The 14,904-nt window shown below is 38.9% G+C and overlaps 2 protein-coding genes across 2 annotated transcripts in view; both read right to left on the bottom strand.

Moving 5' to 3' along the window:
* The window catches only part of atxn7l1 (ataxin 7-like 1), a 32,678-nt gene extending 27,972 nt beyond the window's left edge, over positions 1-4,706 (bottom strand). Inside the window, exons 1-2 of the mRNA XM_015051555.1 lie at positions 4,542-4,706; positions 4,020-4,094 (exon numbers count right to left, since the gene is read on the bottom strand). Of these exons, the coding sequence (XP_014907041.1) occupies positions 4,020-4,094; positions 4,542-4,638 (172 nt within the window). The 5' untranslated portion in view covers positions 4,639-4,706. The remainder of the gene's footprint in view (positions 1-4,019; positions 4,095-4,541) is intronic.
* Positions 4,707-7,463: 2,757 nt separating this feature from the next.
* sypl1 (synaptophysin-like 1) lies at positions 7,464-14,869 on the bottom strand. The gene is made up of 6 exons (XM_015051560.1): positions 14,587-14,869; positions 14,282-14,481; positions 10,075-10,193; positions 9,320-9,524; positions 9,041-9,232; positions 7,464-8,865 (listed from the first exon to the last, which is right to left on the bottom strand). Exons 2-6 carry the CDS (start codon positions 14,351-14,353, stop codon positions 8,734-8,736), a joined length of 720 nt encoding a protein of 239 aa, XP_014907046.1. The 5' UTR covers positions 14,354-14,481; positions 14,587-14,869; the 3' UTR covers positions 7,464-8,733.
* Between the last annotated feature and the right edge of the window lie 35 nt (positions 14,870-14,904).

Raw genomic sequence — 14,904 nt, 5'->3', positions numbered from 1 at the left:
AACAGAGGAAAGGGTGAATTCCCATTAGGAAAATTTTGTGTGGTCCAAAAAAAAAAGAGACTTTTTTTTTTTCCCTTTTTTTTTTTTTTTTTTTTTTTTTAAACCCCATTCGGTGTGGTTTGCTTTCTCATTGTATTTTTCCGAAAGCAGAATATAACTTATGAACAAAGCCATGTGGGTGATGATCGGTGCTCCAATTGGAGAGAAATGAAGAGGAGTGTTGCGCCCTTGAATCAGGAGGATGTTTTCATTCTACATTTTGTTATTTTCATATTGAATTATTTAAACGTTCCAAATATTTTACAGGTAATGTTTTCCGTCACTGAGCGCACGCCTCCTGCTCGCCACGGTGACCGCAGACATCTTTGTGTCAAATAGCAGCTGCCTTTGAAACATGCTGAATGGAGACGCACAAACGGGCCCCGCAGCCTGGTTTAGGTTTAACAAATCACACTGGGTGTGGCAAGTCGACACATTTGCACATACTCCTCCCAGTATTTTTGCACTTTGATGATCAGCATATGTTTTCCATATTAATGAAGTCCTGATTTGAATCGCACTGAGAAATTCACAAGTAAGAGATACTTAAATAAAATGATTAGAAATGAATTTTTAATCTGCAAGGACTGGATATTTCATAGGGAGTCTTTTTTTATTATTATTTTTTATTTTCCAAAACTATTAATATAGCTAAATATAAGTTTGGATTTTTTTTTTCTTTGTGTCAAACTGTATTTTAAGTTTCACTAAACGAGGTTTATAATCTGACAATTTAATTAGTATCTACAAAAGCTTTTTTAATCCTTTCTTTTCGATGAGATTAGTCACTAGCAACAATTGTTTTTAAAACAAAACTGAAACTACAATTGAAACCGATTCTAAATAAATGTCTGAATATATGAATTTTGAGGGGGTTTTTTTTCCTTCAAGTAAAATAAATTAATAATTTAATAAATTATCCAAAGTTACATCTGAAATATTTGGCATTATAAGAGATTTTTTTTTTTTTTACAAAATTTCTCAAATGTCGTCGCTCTATTTTTGGACTTTAAGGCCGAACATGGATGGGGTGACTAATTTCGGCACTGAACACGTAGCATTCGCATCATGACTAATTCTCAGACTGCCACTTTCCAAACACTCTCATCTGCTTCGACCAACAAAGTATCACATGTACTGGAAATGGCGCAGAGCCGCGACCTACAAAAACGTGGGCCATTTTCCCTGCGTCGTAAACCGAGGTGCCATCCGCGGCGCTTCAATCATAGTGTAATGGTTTCAATGACATGAACTAAAGAGGTGTGTTAACCCGCAAATAGCCACATTAGGGCGCCGTCTAGTTGTAATGAGATCATGCCAGTGGCTGTATGTCTAATCAGGCCAAGTTTCTCTAGGTTGTCATCATCTCCGCTGTGTGTATGCGTGAAAACGAGAAAGAGGCAGATTGCGATAATGACCCGCGCCGCACATCAATTACAAGCCAAACTGGCCCTCGTGCCATCGCTCTGAATTCGGCAAGGGCGACGGCGTCAAAAGTCGAAGCCACGTCTCGATGACGGATCAGTCGCGGTTCTGCTGGACACTGATTTATACGTAAAGCCTTTGAAACCCCCCCCCCCCAACACCACCACCACCACCACCTCCTGATTGTTTGTGTCTGCGTATCGGTCCCAGCAGGCCGTGGTGTCATGTTGCCAGCAGATCAGCAATTCTGGAAGCAGCGCTCCAGTCTCGCTCCGACAGAAGGGAAGAGAGAGACGAGGCATGCGAGCGTGCGTAGGAGGAGAGGGGAGGCTGGAATCTGACCAGCAAAAGTGAGAAGAGTTTCCCCGGCTCCAAGCGTGCGTCACTGTCCTCCTACGGGGGTGGGGGTGTGGAGGGGGGGGGCGTGTATGTGCTGTGGCACACTCAAACTTTTAGGGGGATGACTCAAGCGTGTCACACTGAAGCCTACGATGCTCCTGCGGGGTGTTTATGCATAGCGAGGTGTGGAGGATCTCCTCTGGGTCCGTCCCCTCCAGGAGGTCGGAGTGAGACGGCACCAAGTCGGCGCCCTTGTCTCCTCCCCCGAGCCGTACCGTCTGTGCAAACGGCTTACATCCGTCTGACACTTAAAAGGAGTGGCTTGAGCCCCATCACACTGAATGCAGTACTGACGATGCATGTGATGGGCCTGCAATTGTCTCCAATTGCTTTTATTCAAATCAGAAAAGAAAGCAGATATTCCTACATGTGCCAAGTTAAACTATTTATAATTACAATAGCATTATGTTATCTTTGCTGTAAAGTTATGGAACAAACAAGCTAAAATTTGTAGTAGTTTTAAGGAGCTTTTTGCGCAGAACAGTAGACCTTTCTGCTGAGTTAGTCAGGCTATCTGCCACTTTTCCCCCCAAATGAAGTTTTTTAAGCATTTTTGCCAACTTCAAAATGACCTCAATCAATCTCTTGACTGGTACAAAATAATAATAATAATAATAATAATAAAGACATGTTCTTGTATGGTCTGTTAGGACTTGCTGGTTCAGTTTTGGAGAATCTACATTGGTGAAATAATGTAAACAAGCCCAGAATATAATTTGTTTCGTTTTGTTTGTTTGTTCCCGTTAACCGTCTAGTCTAACATAGCCAGGTTTGATTTACTTTAGGATGAATACATTTCAATTAAGTCAGCCAAATATTGCGTTAGTTAAGATTTTTCACTGTGTATATGGCAAAAGTAAACAGAGTTAAATAAACAGAACATGCTTAATAAAATAGTATTAATCAGGGCTGTGCTCTGTTTGCGTTCTGTTAAAAATAAAGTGTTTAACAGCCTTCACATTGTTGAGCTCATTTCCATTTATTCAATTATTTAGCAGTGTTTGAATTGGAAATGTTGCTTATTTTGTTAATTAACTAAGGACTATTTTAATTTAGTTCAATTGCTAATTTAAAAGTAATTTATGTCATCTTTTAACTGCATAAAGGATCATTACATATCAAACTGATTCATTCAAACCACAGGGGGAAAATAATAATAATAATAATTGAATTGTCTTAATTCTTAACCTAAAACTTTACCTTGGTAACATTTCAACCTGTTTCTTAAAGCCATTTTCTTAATGTTTCTTATTTTGGATACATACTCAATGGGGCTGCATGATATTAGGAAAACATGACAAGGCAATATTGTTGTTCAACACTGGGATAATGTCGATTGAACCACAGTTTTGCCATTGCTCTGATTTCAATCATCACAATATCCTCACCATTCCCCGTGAACTTTATGATCTTGATCACAAAGATCTATATTTGCTGGGGCCATAACAGACAGTGAAGGTAATTTAATTGGCCAAATGTGTTATTAAAACATGGAATTTTGAAGGACAAACCTTGAAGTATTACAGCTTAATATGTTCCAAGCTGGCCTTCCTGGTTGCAGTCTCACCCACATTGATATTTCCATTTAAATATGATCTTTATCTCCAATGTTGAATAGTTTTATATGCATCAATAGGAATAAAATCCAAAGCGCCACAAAAATAACAATATGGCTGAAGTTCCTCCCTCCTCCTAAAATGATCAGCATCAACTACTATGGCAGTCAAGTATTTTTTTTTTATGTTTATTGGTGCTATAATATTAAAGTTGTTACAGACTGATAATAATTAATTAAAAAACAAATCTCGTCTCTAGGCAATGTTTGAACTAAACTCCGTTAAAACGACTACTTAGTAAGTCCAGTCTTACGTCAAATAAATTAAATCCACCGCAACAATAAAAAAATGAGGATCAAACACGTCACGCAAAACTAAAGGTGTCCATTCTGTAAAACGGCAGCCAACATTGAAACTACAATGAACATTTATAAATACACGCAGTTTACACATATGCAAAGAAACCAAATAAGCGTATTTTCTCACAGAAGTGGTTAAAAAAAAAATGGAGCCGTAAACGCTGCCATGCATGTGCTGTAAAAACAATAACAAACCATCACCGTGTGGTACGTGACGGCGCTGCTTGCGCAAGTTCCTTACCGTTTCTGCCGAGTTTCGCGGCTTCGGCGGGGCGGCAAGAGTCGGTGTCGTCCTTCTCCGGAGACGAGACTGCGTCTGCGTGAACAAAACATCCGCTTACAAACACATTGGCAGCGTTCGCAACAAACTTTAGGGGCCATGCGTGGAGCCCTGCAGCTCCCGAGGCTTGGCTATCAGGTTAGCATTAGCCTGCTAGCGCCAGCCTGAGCTGAGCGTCCTCACACCAAGTAGATCTGTCAAAGCTAACAAACTTACAGCTGGACAGTTCAGCACGTCATGACTGAGCGCGTCAGAGGCACAAACTCTGCACCGAAACGCTTAGCTTTGCGTACGCGCATGTGCACTGCTGTCAAAGCAAGCTATTAATACTGCATTTTGTAGTAATATTTCTGACAGTTACTTTGCTGAGCTCTGACAGACCCTGAATGGTGGAGGAGCTTACTCAACTCAATCACAGACAGTTGGACCACGCACTCCCCGACAGTTTGTCAGCTAAACAACACCACCGAGGCGCCAACTTACTATCAACAAAACGTAATTTAGTCGCACTGACGAAGGAAGACCAAGGTTCGCACAAAAAGGTATCCGGACTTGGTATTTGGCGATCCAGTGTCGCCATTGCTCTTCCTTCTTGTTGCTTTGCTGAGAGCCGTTTTTTCCTCTCTCTCTTTCTCTCTCTCTCTTCGCACGCAGCAGGCGAAAAACGAAAGAACGAGATATGGTGACGTCGCTGTCGGAAAGTTTCGGCTCACGTCGGTCATTTCCGGCAGATCAAGTGGTCGAGTGACAAATGGGGAGCATGTATTTCCATCGAACTCAGTTCACTGAGTTCGATGGAAATACATGGGGAAAAAAACTGCTATCAAGTAAAAATGAAAATTAAGAAAATGAAGGTATGGAAAAGGTCTTGATTCAATAAATGAATATTGCATAAATAAATAATTTATCATAAATAAATAAAAAACATTTTACTTTGCAATTTTGACTAAATTGTGTGAGCAGTGTGGAAGCAACACATTAAAAAATATAAAAGTAGGATTTCTGAATTTATTATGAGTAAAATATTATTTTACAGACACAAACTAAATCTATAGTTTTCATCAAGCAAAAACAAAATAAATAAAATCTTAAGTGCAGGCAAGAAACAATCCAAGAAGCCTCTCCTCAAGAAGGTTTATCTCTGCATTTTCTCTTACCGTCGATCAGCTAGTTCTGATTTTATCATTTAGAGTTTAATGCTCTGGAGTGAAAGAAAAAAGGGTTCAGCTTCAGAAGAAATTGCAGGTGTGAACTGCATGACTTCAGGGCTATATTATCAATGACACATGAATTTGTCTGCAAATTATAGGAAAAGCTGAAGATTATCTATGCTGCAAAGATCAGCGGGAGTCTCTCTCGTTCTCTTTTTTTTAATTTTACTTTCTATATTTCTTTAAGATATTTGTTTGCTTTACTGTAGAATTGCTTGGGCTATAAGTGATATCAAAAAGATTTGAAATGTTTCTAACACTTGAATCTGTAAATCCACAATACTTGGCATTATTAGATAAGTGCAGCATTTTCAACAATTAAGAAAAATATGCAATAAAAACCGAACAAGATTTTATTGGATTTTTGTTTAAATTCTATAGCTGCCCTGAAAATGACTCCAGAATAATAGAGAACAAATGTAAACCATTAATGTTTCAAGAAAACACCAAGAATTATAAGGCCAACTTGACTTTCTAACACAATACAATAATGCCTTATAAAGACAGGTATAAGTAAAGCAATATTTAATGTAAAGTATGATGGCATAAGCCTTATGATTTGTGGTAGCACTGTACATGATAGCTTGTGTGTAGCATTAATAAAATTGCTAAAATAAATAACTTAAATAGTAGAACAAGAACTTAGATCTTACATATGAATAAAAACTGAAGGGAATAATGTCGAAGAGCAGTCTGACTGGTGAAATGAACAATGAAAGCAATAACACAAATGATATATATATATATATATATATACATGAATAAAACACCGTTGGCTATTGGAAAAGCAAAGATAGAGGAAAACTAATAAAACCAAACCATGTTTAACGAAAGTAATTCTTTAAGTTTATTACATCACACAATAAAATATAACAGTAGGAACTAAATCATTACATCTGCTGATAAAAAAAATAAGAGCAATATAATTTCAGCACGATTCAGCAAGTGGCGTTGATTACCCTACACTGCCCTCTTGTGGCAATGAGTAGAAACTGTTCTTCAAGTGCAAAGGCTGCTTTAGTCTGAGTAATATAGTTGCAAAAAAAAAAAAAAATATATATATATATATATATATATATATAAATTATACTTTTACTTTAGGTTGAACATATTAATACAAGCCTTGTTTTCTATCAGCATCAATTTCGATACAGACAGGCTGACGATTACAAGGACATTATGGTCTTAATCGGGAGTCAGGAAATGACAATAATTAGCTTATGAAGGCCAGTTCCACACATTAGACGCAATATCTATAGATGGCTATGTTATATTCTGCACTTAAAAACACATTTTCTACAACATCTTCATCGAGATTTTATGTGAATGCAAACTAATGGAAGCAGATAAAAGATATGGCTTTATAATTAATCAATCCATCTTTATCCACTGACCAGTGGAGGACACAATACTGGAAATGACGTGGTGTTATAACTCACATTAACTCTCACTATAAGCTTTCACAAGAAAACTACATTTCACAAACAAAGCTCCTGGAGACACCTCAATGTCTTTTCATCACAAAAATAGCATGCCAAAAATACTTTTAAACACGAAAACTGTCACAGTCGAGAGATCGGTGAGGAATCACTGAAGGATAAGATTCACACTATTAAATAACAAGGTTAATTGTACTAGAAGGTACAACTAAAAGTTATTCACACCGTCTAGGCTCCTGTGTTAGAGAAAAGCAGCCATTGTGCATGATGCACAGCCACTTTGGCTGTAGGCGTATCAAACCCAAGACTCCAAGGCTCCTACTCTGTGAAGAGAACAACACAAAGCCATAGTAACAGTTGTTTGCAGATTGCAATAAGTCACGTAGAGGAAACAAGCTGAAGAAGGGGAGACCATAAGTTATGCTTTCGAGTATAGGAGGGAAATTAACACCACTGAACACTCCACTGACACATTATGGTAGTGGCAGCATTGTGCTGCGATGTTTTGAAGGATCAGGGAGGCTGGCAATGGTGGGGGTTCAAGCCAGAGGCTGCAAAAGATTTAATTTTGTGTTTGAATTGATTGTTTTACTGTTTACTTTGAGAGCAAGTATTTATGTCAAAAAGATGTCGATGTAAAACCTAGCATCGTCACAAAAGTTAAAAACATTCTTAAAACTTGTGCGACAAAACGGAAGGAGAAAGAGTGCACGTATAAAATCAAACACCATCAGATACAAAGGAAATTCAATGATAATAAAAAAAAAAATCCATTCACTTTTATTGACAAGTACAATGAAATTATGCAGGCCACATCCAAGAAAGCAGATATCTTTTCAACTGTTCATTCAGATACATATGGGAAACAAAAACATATTTTACTCAATACAAAGTAAAGTACAAAAACATGTTTGGTGTCACATCAAGAATTAAGCAAACTGACAACAGAAAACAATAAAATGAGCTTCAACAAATAGTACTTTGGCAGAATTTCATGTATTTTTGCAAAATATGAATGCTGAAAATTGGAATATAATGAAAAAGATGTTACCAATACATTCTATAGGATTTCTTAGTCCTTTAATTGGTACCTTGGTTCCAACTCAACACAGCATCTTTATCAGCCTATCTGGTGTTTTTGGGTTTCGTACTTAAAAAACTCACAATCACATTAAGCACCGTAGAAGTAACTAGATTCTTGATATTTGAGTTTCAAACAACTTGACAGTCATTTTTGAAGCTTGAAAGCAAACCAAAAATATGGCTGAATGTAGGGATTTGGCGAAAAGCTTCACCAGGAGTTGCACTTACCACCGCCTGCCACTAGGTGGTGGTAAATGGCAAAGAAATTCAAAGAACATGAAAGAAAATAAACGTTTTGAGCTAAATGCGAACGTGCTTCAAGTAAAAACAGCAACAGAATTGTAAAGATTTCACACAAATTTTATGGCCAAATGTAATTTATATTTTTCTATTCATTTATTTGTCACTAAACAATGGGGCGTCACACTTATTGGGAACCCTAGAAAAAATGTGGGGGAAAAAAGGCCTTAAGATTAAACTGGTTTACTTACAGATATTTTGAAATTCAACCTTTGATTTGAATACATTTATTCAAAGGAAATCATTTGGGTGTCGCTTTATTTCCTCCACTATAGATTTAACTTGCATGATGGTGTGAAGCCCACTTAAAAGGTAAAAATGTTTGATGCAAGTTAAATACAAGAAAGACCTTTCGTTGTTCCAAGTTGCAAGACTTTCCAAAGAAATATATGCAGAATGGGGGATTTTATTATTTCAGGACCGTCACTGCGCAAGAAGTAAACCGACGTCAAGTCATTTAGGTTGCAAAATGCCAGTACGGCTTTGTGCAACGTTAGCACAAGCAAAAAGCCAACCTACAACAGGTTCCAACAATCTCACCCTCTATCAAGAACATTTTCTAGATATGTATAAAAGCTCAATACTTCATATATATTTGACTTTCCTTTCCTTCTTATGCATAACAACAAGTGGGCACTGGTGTTAGATTGGCGCAGGAACCTGCTGTCTTCCAGGTCCAGGTTGGGAGGAGAATTTCTGGGAGTGCCAGCGAGTCTCCTTGTAAACAAACCAGGCGTTGCCGGCCCAAATGAACATGTTGAGGTAGCCGAACACCTGCAAATGCACAAGCAAAACAAGAAAATGCATAGGTAAATCTAGAATCTTAAGCAAGGTAAGAGATTGAAAAGATCAGACTTTACTAATCATTTGCTCTAGAACTAATCGACAGCTTCAGCTATTGATGACTGAAAGTAGTACAAACTAGCCGCTGGCATGCATTTCTTCTTACCACAGAGATGTTGAGCGTCCGCATGTTGGCGAAGTCCGTGACTTCACACGTGACGTTCGTTCCCTTACAAAGAGCTAGCGTGCCGCTAATTCCGTCAGTGTCCGTGGCGTCCTTTACGTTCTGCAGACCCTTTGCCCAGGCAGATGAGCAGACCAACCACAGGAAGGCCAGGACTGCTGTGATGATAAAGTCCTAGCAAAAAAAAAAGTCAATAAGATTTTCACAATACAATACAAAATGTGGTCAGCCATTTTGATTTTGTTCAGTTTATTTACTCACAAAAATAGGCCCGAAGTCAGAGTCTTTGTAGACATGCATGTAGCCTAAGTAAACCAGCAGAGCTACCATGCTGTACAGGAAGCACACGACTCCGATGCCGACGAAGAACTCCGCGGCGGACGACGAGTCTCCCATCAGGTGCGTGGTAGTGACAGAGTGATTACAAATAGTGACGTTCCCATCGATGAGCGGGACCTGGCTCAGCCTGTCCATGACATAGAGGAGAGCCCGAACGAGTAAAAACATGTTTACTCAATACCTTTTGGATTTAGTTATTATTATTTATTTTTTTTTTTTTTGACATATGCACTGATAAGTGACCAAAACTGGCTGATTGGGACCATCTGTGATGAGAGAGTGACCGGTCAGAAACTTTAATTGCTCAAGACTAGTTGCTCGAGCAATTAAAACTTTAAGACCGGGGATAGAGGGAGGCCCGTTTTTTGTTTTTAAATGTCGGAATTAATTCATTTTTGTCTCTGTTTTTCAATGGCAAAACCTTGCTTTCCCATTGACTGCCGTTTCTCACCCACACAGTGTGACATCACCTCTGCTCCTAATATAAATAATGAATGATCAGAAGGTGAATTCTGTTATTTATACATATTAAGAGAAATCAGGATTAAATTAATATCAGCAGGATTACAAAGCAGGAATTAAAAATACAGAGATTGGAATTTTGGCCACAAATCTCTAATCAATACATCTACTTCAGAATTCAAAAACAGAAGCATCAATGCATCGAAGATTTATACCTAAACGGGTAGTGAAAGCTGGCATTGAGGGTCTCATTCATGCCACCACCACAGAAGAGAGATACGACGTTCGTACCCGAGAATCCACCACAGCTTCCGAACGCGAATATGGCTGTGAGCTGCGTGGATGGAAAACAAGACACACACATTAGGGACCCTGCCCCCGCCAGCATCAGAAAATACAGTTAAATAATGACTAACCCATCCCTGCTGAAGATGCATAAATATCCTTAAAATAAAATCTGATTTTTTAAAAAAAAAATTTCACCCCAGTCGCACAATTTCACTCAGAAAAATGTCGATTACTCCAACTTTTATTTGTGTTGATTCCTCTTATTTTAGATAATTTTTTTCCCTGCAAATTTCATTTCATATATAGATATTTTTCTTGGCTTTTTTATTTTATTTAAAATGTCCCATTATGTTTATGATGTAATTCCTTACATCTGGTAGGTTTCTCAGAACCTTTGGAGGAGAAACAGGCCCACAGCATCACTGATCCTCCATCTTATTATTTAACTTATCAATCTTTTGGATATTATTTATGTATTTTAAAAAAAAAAAAACAACGTCTGGTTATGTTACTGTAATCAAAGTTACACTCGCTCTAGGCTTTTCACACAATATTAAAAAGGGTGCCAATAACACTGGACGGTTCTGCAAAGCTTTTCTGTTTTAAAAAAGCAGAAAAAAACAAAAAAAACCCACAATGACATATTTGAAAATCAAACTATTTGAAACATTTTCTGTCAACGTGTTTTCACTTAAGCCGCCATTCAGCCGTCGAATTCCTTTGCGCAGAAAAGCATCTGATTCAGTTTGTCGACCATGTGACGCCGATTCTCCCCTCTTAAAGCCAACAGAGACTAAATTCTTTCTTCCTCGGGGCGACTGCGACTCTGCCAAGGCCTTCCCCGAGTGCGCAAGTCGATAACCATCAGAGCTCAGGCTCATTCAAAGCCCTGCTGATGTTACGTTACGCCACTACCGGCGACGATGACGATGCAGGACGAAAATGTGCCAAAGTAAATCCCCCAGACAGGACACTGCTGGTCCCGACACGATCTGTCAGCCTGAAACAGCGCGGCTCATTGCTGGTGGTAGCAAGCCCTGGAGAAGATCATGTTAAAATATTTTTGCAGTAAGATAAATAAAAAAATTATAATTACAACAAGATCTAATTTGCCTAAGTTACTGCTACAAAGAAAGTCAGCAAAAGAGTTCTTATTATGGCTATCATAACGTAATCCACAACATGAATTTATCGTTTCATTTTGAACTTCTACAACATTTATACAGATCCACTAGATGCATTTAAATCTCAAGTGCATCTGGAAAGTATTCACAACAATTTACTTGTTCCACATTTTATCATGTCACAGCCTTAAATCCTAATTGCATTAAATTGATCTCCGTCTTCAAAATTCTGCACACAAACGCACCTCCATGACAATGCGGGGGAAAAAAGTTTGAGATTTTTGCACAGTTACTCAAAACACAGAAATCGCACTTATGTTAAGTATCCGCAACCTTTCCCTTCAAGCTCAAAACTGAGCCGTTTCCACTGAAGTCAGAGGTGATTGGTGTTTTTGTGCCGGACTCTGGCACTGTCCGTTCCGACAGGACAGCATCTTCTGTGACAGAAACAGTAAACCGTTGTTTGACGGTGACGAAGGTGGAACCGTACCAAAAGACAAAGGACGAATAAAGATGTCCAATCATCAGCTGATCTACTTTCCAACCCCTAACCTGTGCTCATAAGCCGCAGATAGCAAATTAAAAGACCGAGGCCATAAATAAAGGGACAAAGCGAGCGGTTTAGGGACGAGGAAGTGCAGACTCAGTCTCCTCCGCATCGAAATCTTTGGAGGTAGTTCAGGCATCTGATTAAGAGTCCCTTCCAGCTCAACCCAGGGGAGATATATATATATAGGAAAACTGGAATGCCTGGGGCTAAACCCAGAATTTGTTTTAGGGCTGCCTGGAAATACCATGATATTCCTACAATAAAACTAGAAGGATGTGGTTTGGGAGCGGCGGGGGAGAAAAAAAACTGAACTGGGCTGACAAGTTATATTTTAATGATTTGAACAGCAAGTAGCACTGTGTAGATCTCAGCAAAGCATTTGATTCTGCTCATCAGGAGATGCTGTTTAATAGACGACAACGTTTGGGTTTGAGTAAGTGCGTTTAGGCAGGTCCAAATTTTGTACAGAGTCCCCCGAAGACCACGTTCACAGGTGAAGTTCACCTCTATGCAGATGACGCTGTACTTTGTTCAGTTGGAGCTACATCATTGAGATAAGTCGCCTTTAAGCAGCCGTAGCTGAAACAGATGACATTGGGATTTCTACCCTTGAGGAAGACCTTATTAAGGCAACGTCATCCTACGTGTTTTTGTCTCCCAGGGTTCAAGTTAAGCCTTCAGTAAAATCAGAAGGCTCCACCGGCATTTTGTTATCTAAATAGGGAGTAAGATCTTCAGGTTCTAACTTTTAGCTTGTAATGATTAGCCCTCTAGATCAGATCAGATCTTTTTCTTTTTTGTTTTTTTGCAAAATAGATGTTCATCTCTTTAATATCGTAGGTCTCATTAAATGAATGGAGGCCGCAGGTCTAACTTATCCCTAAAGTTTTGGTAAATGTTGCAGGAAAATTGTTGGAAGGCGTTCACTGTCTGAGGCAGGAAGTGGCTTTCATTAAAGGGACCAAAAGAATGTGGAAACGGTAACCTCGAGAACGCTCTGTCAAAAAAATAAAAAACTCTTCATTTTTGTCTCATCAGCACAACTGACACACACACACACACACACACACACACACTAAAAGTGCTTACATGCTCTCACACACCTTGCTATGCTTCACTCCAGATGTTTTCCCAGATGTCCTTTTCTGTCACTTCCTGCTTCATTTTTCTTTTTTTTTGGTCTTCTCATACTACTTTGCTTATTTGGGGAACTCGGTCACTATTTAAAACAACCAGGAAAAAAAAAATCAAATGACTTCCGTTGTCAACATCCCCAATAAGACAAAAGTCAAGGAAATTTGGCATCTAATCTGGGTGAGAATTTCAAATATGTACAAGATGCAAACAAACTGTAACAAATGTAATAAGACACGACCATCTCTCATACGTTGGAAAATCAATAAAACGTTTTTTTCATCTGTCCTTAACAAGTGGAATGAACAGTGGAGACTTCTAGCATTTCTTCGAAGAAATACTGCTTCCTGTTTACAGCTCACAAACGATAACATCTGAGGAGGTTTCTGAGTCGAGGCCACATCACTCACACACTAATCAGATTGCTTTGTAGCCACTCAAAAGCTTCCTTTATGATAAAAACTTTACCAATGTCATCAACCCTCGTCTCTACTCATTTCTTTTGGATTTGCTTGCAATCGTGTTTCTTCTCTCGAACCAACACATAAAAAAAAAGTTAAAGTTTGCTTTCTGGAAACATTTTCTGGTAAGATTTAGTGTTAAATCAGCTCCACATGAAGACTTATACATATTTTCTTTTTTTTTTTTTTTTTTTTTCTGATCCTGACCAGGTGTTGCACAGATCCGGCCTCCCGAAATTCCCAGAAAAAAATAAAAATAAAGATTTGTGGGTATTTACTGACCCAATTAATAGTCTTTGCTCCACACTGAGCATGAATAAGCAAATCCATTGTGTTAAATGAAGCTTATGTAAAGCAAACACACACTTCCACACACACACACACACACACTTCCACACACTGCCTTGTCCTGAGTCAGATGACTGCTGCTTTGTAGTCCTCGGTGTGTGTGTGTGTGTAAATGTGGATATTATGAGAAAACAGAAAATATACCTGGATTCACTTATAATGCGTGAGTGATTGCTGGAACAAAGGTCGACATGTTTCTTGTATTTCGGGGCTGTTTTGTTTTTCAGGGGTAAATTATTCCTTAAATGGGTATTAATCTCTAACTGAGTTCTTGTAAGGCCTGCACTTTTATGCAAGGAGCAAACTGGATTCAACCTCCAGGTGCAAATAAGGGTTCAGTTTGCGTGTTTTTTTGCATTCAAGTTCGCAAAGTTGATCGGAATGAGCCAAACTGTTGATCTCTGTGCATTTTTAAGATATTTTCAAAGGAACATATGAGCACCAAGGAGGGTCTCTGGACCTCCCTGCTCTATAAGGAAGAAGAAGAAAAAATGAAACAAATGCGCATCTGACTTACCCATTCAACCAGCTTAACGAAGCCCAGAGGCTCCTTGAGGGGCGACAAGTCGAGTCGAAATCCGGTCATCATGATTAAGCCGTTTTCTGCCCAAATCTTTACCTAGTTTTCCTCTCTAAACTGTAGGGTGGGTGATGATCCAGCTGAAAGGGGAAAAAGTGGGAGTTTCTTGAACAGAGTGACGTGGTGTGTTCCTGACGCTGCAAGAAATGACCGCATCGGGTTATTTAGTGCAACTTTTTTTTGTCTTTCAAGCTTCTGCCCCAAAAGTGGGGAGAAAACGCGAAGCACGAGGATCCACTTACCTAAAATGCAGCTTGGTGTGTGTTGGGAGTTTTTTTTTTTCTTTCTCTCTTTTCTTTTTTCTTTTTATGACACGTGTTGCTGAGCCCGATCCTTTGTTCATGTGCGAACTTCTTTCAGCGGGCGAGCTCTGTTGCTGGGCGATGCGCTCAAGATGTGGCGGATACAGCGCGTAAAAGTGTGCCAAACTTCCCCCTCGGCGCGCTTCATGCGAGTGGGGATTTGGTTACAGGGAAACGACGCCGCCACATGCAAAAGAAAAAAAAAAAAAAAAAAAAAAAAGCAAAGTTTTTTTTTTTTTTTTTTATTTTTTTTCCTAA

The sequence above is a fragment of the Poecilia latipinna genome, unplaced genomic scaffold, assembly GCF_001443285.1.
Source record: "Poecilia latipinna isolate Pla-1442-1.1 unplaced genomic scaffold, P_latipinna-1.0 Scaffold1051, whole genome shotgun sequence".
Taxonomy (NCBI): domain Eukaryota; kingdom Metazoa; phylum Chordata; class Actinopteri; order Cyprinodontiformes; family Poeciliidae; genus Poecilia; species Poecilia latipinna.
This window is presented reverse-complemented; position numbering and strand designations above follow the sequence as displayed.

What these genes read in the sequence shown, in the direction of transcription:
- sypl1 (XM_015051560.1), bottom strand. Translation starts at nt 14,353, where the DNA reads ATGATGACCGGATTTCGACTCGACTTGTCGCCCCTCAAGGAGCCTCTG. An exon ending in TCGTTAAGCTGGTTGAATGG is followed by an intron (nt 10,194 to 14,281) that starts GTAAGTCAGATG and finishes CCATCCACGCAG; the next exon opens with CTCACAGCCATATTCGCGTT. An exon ending in AGCTTTCACTACCCGTTTAG is followed by an intron (nt 9,525 to 10,074) that starts GTATAAATCTTC and finishes TGTCATGGACAG; the next exon opens with GCTGAGCCAGGTCCCGCTCA.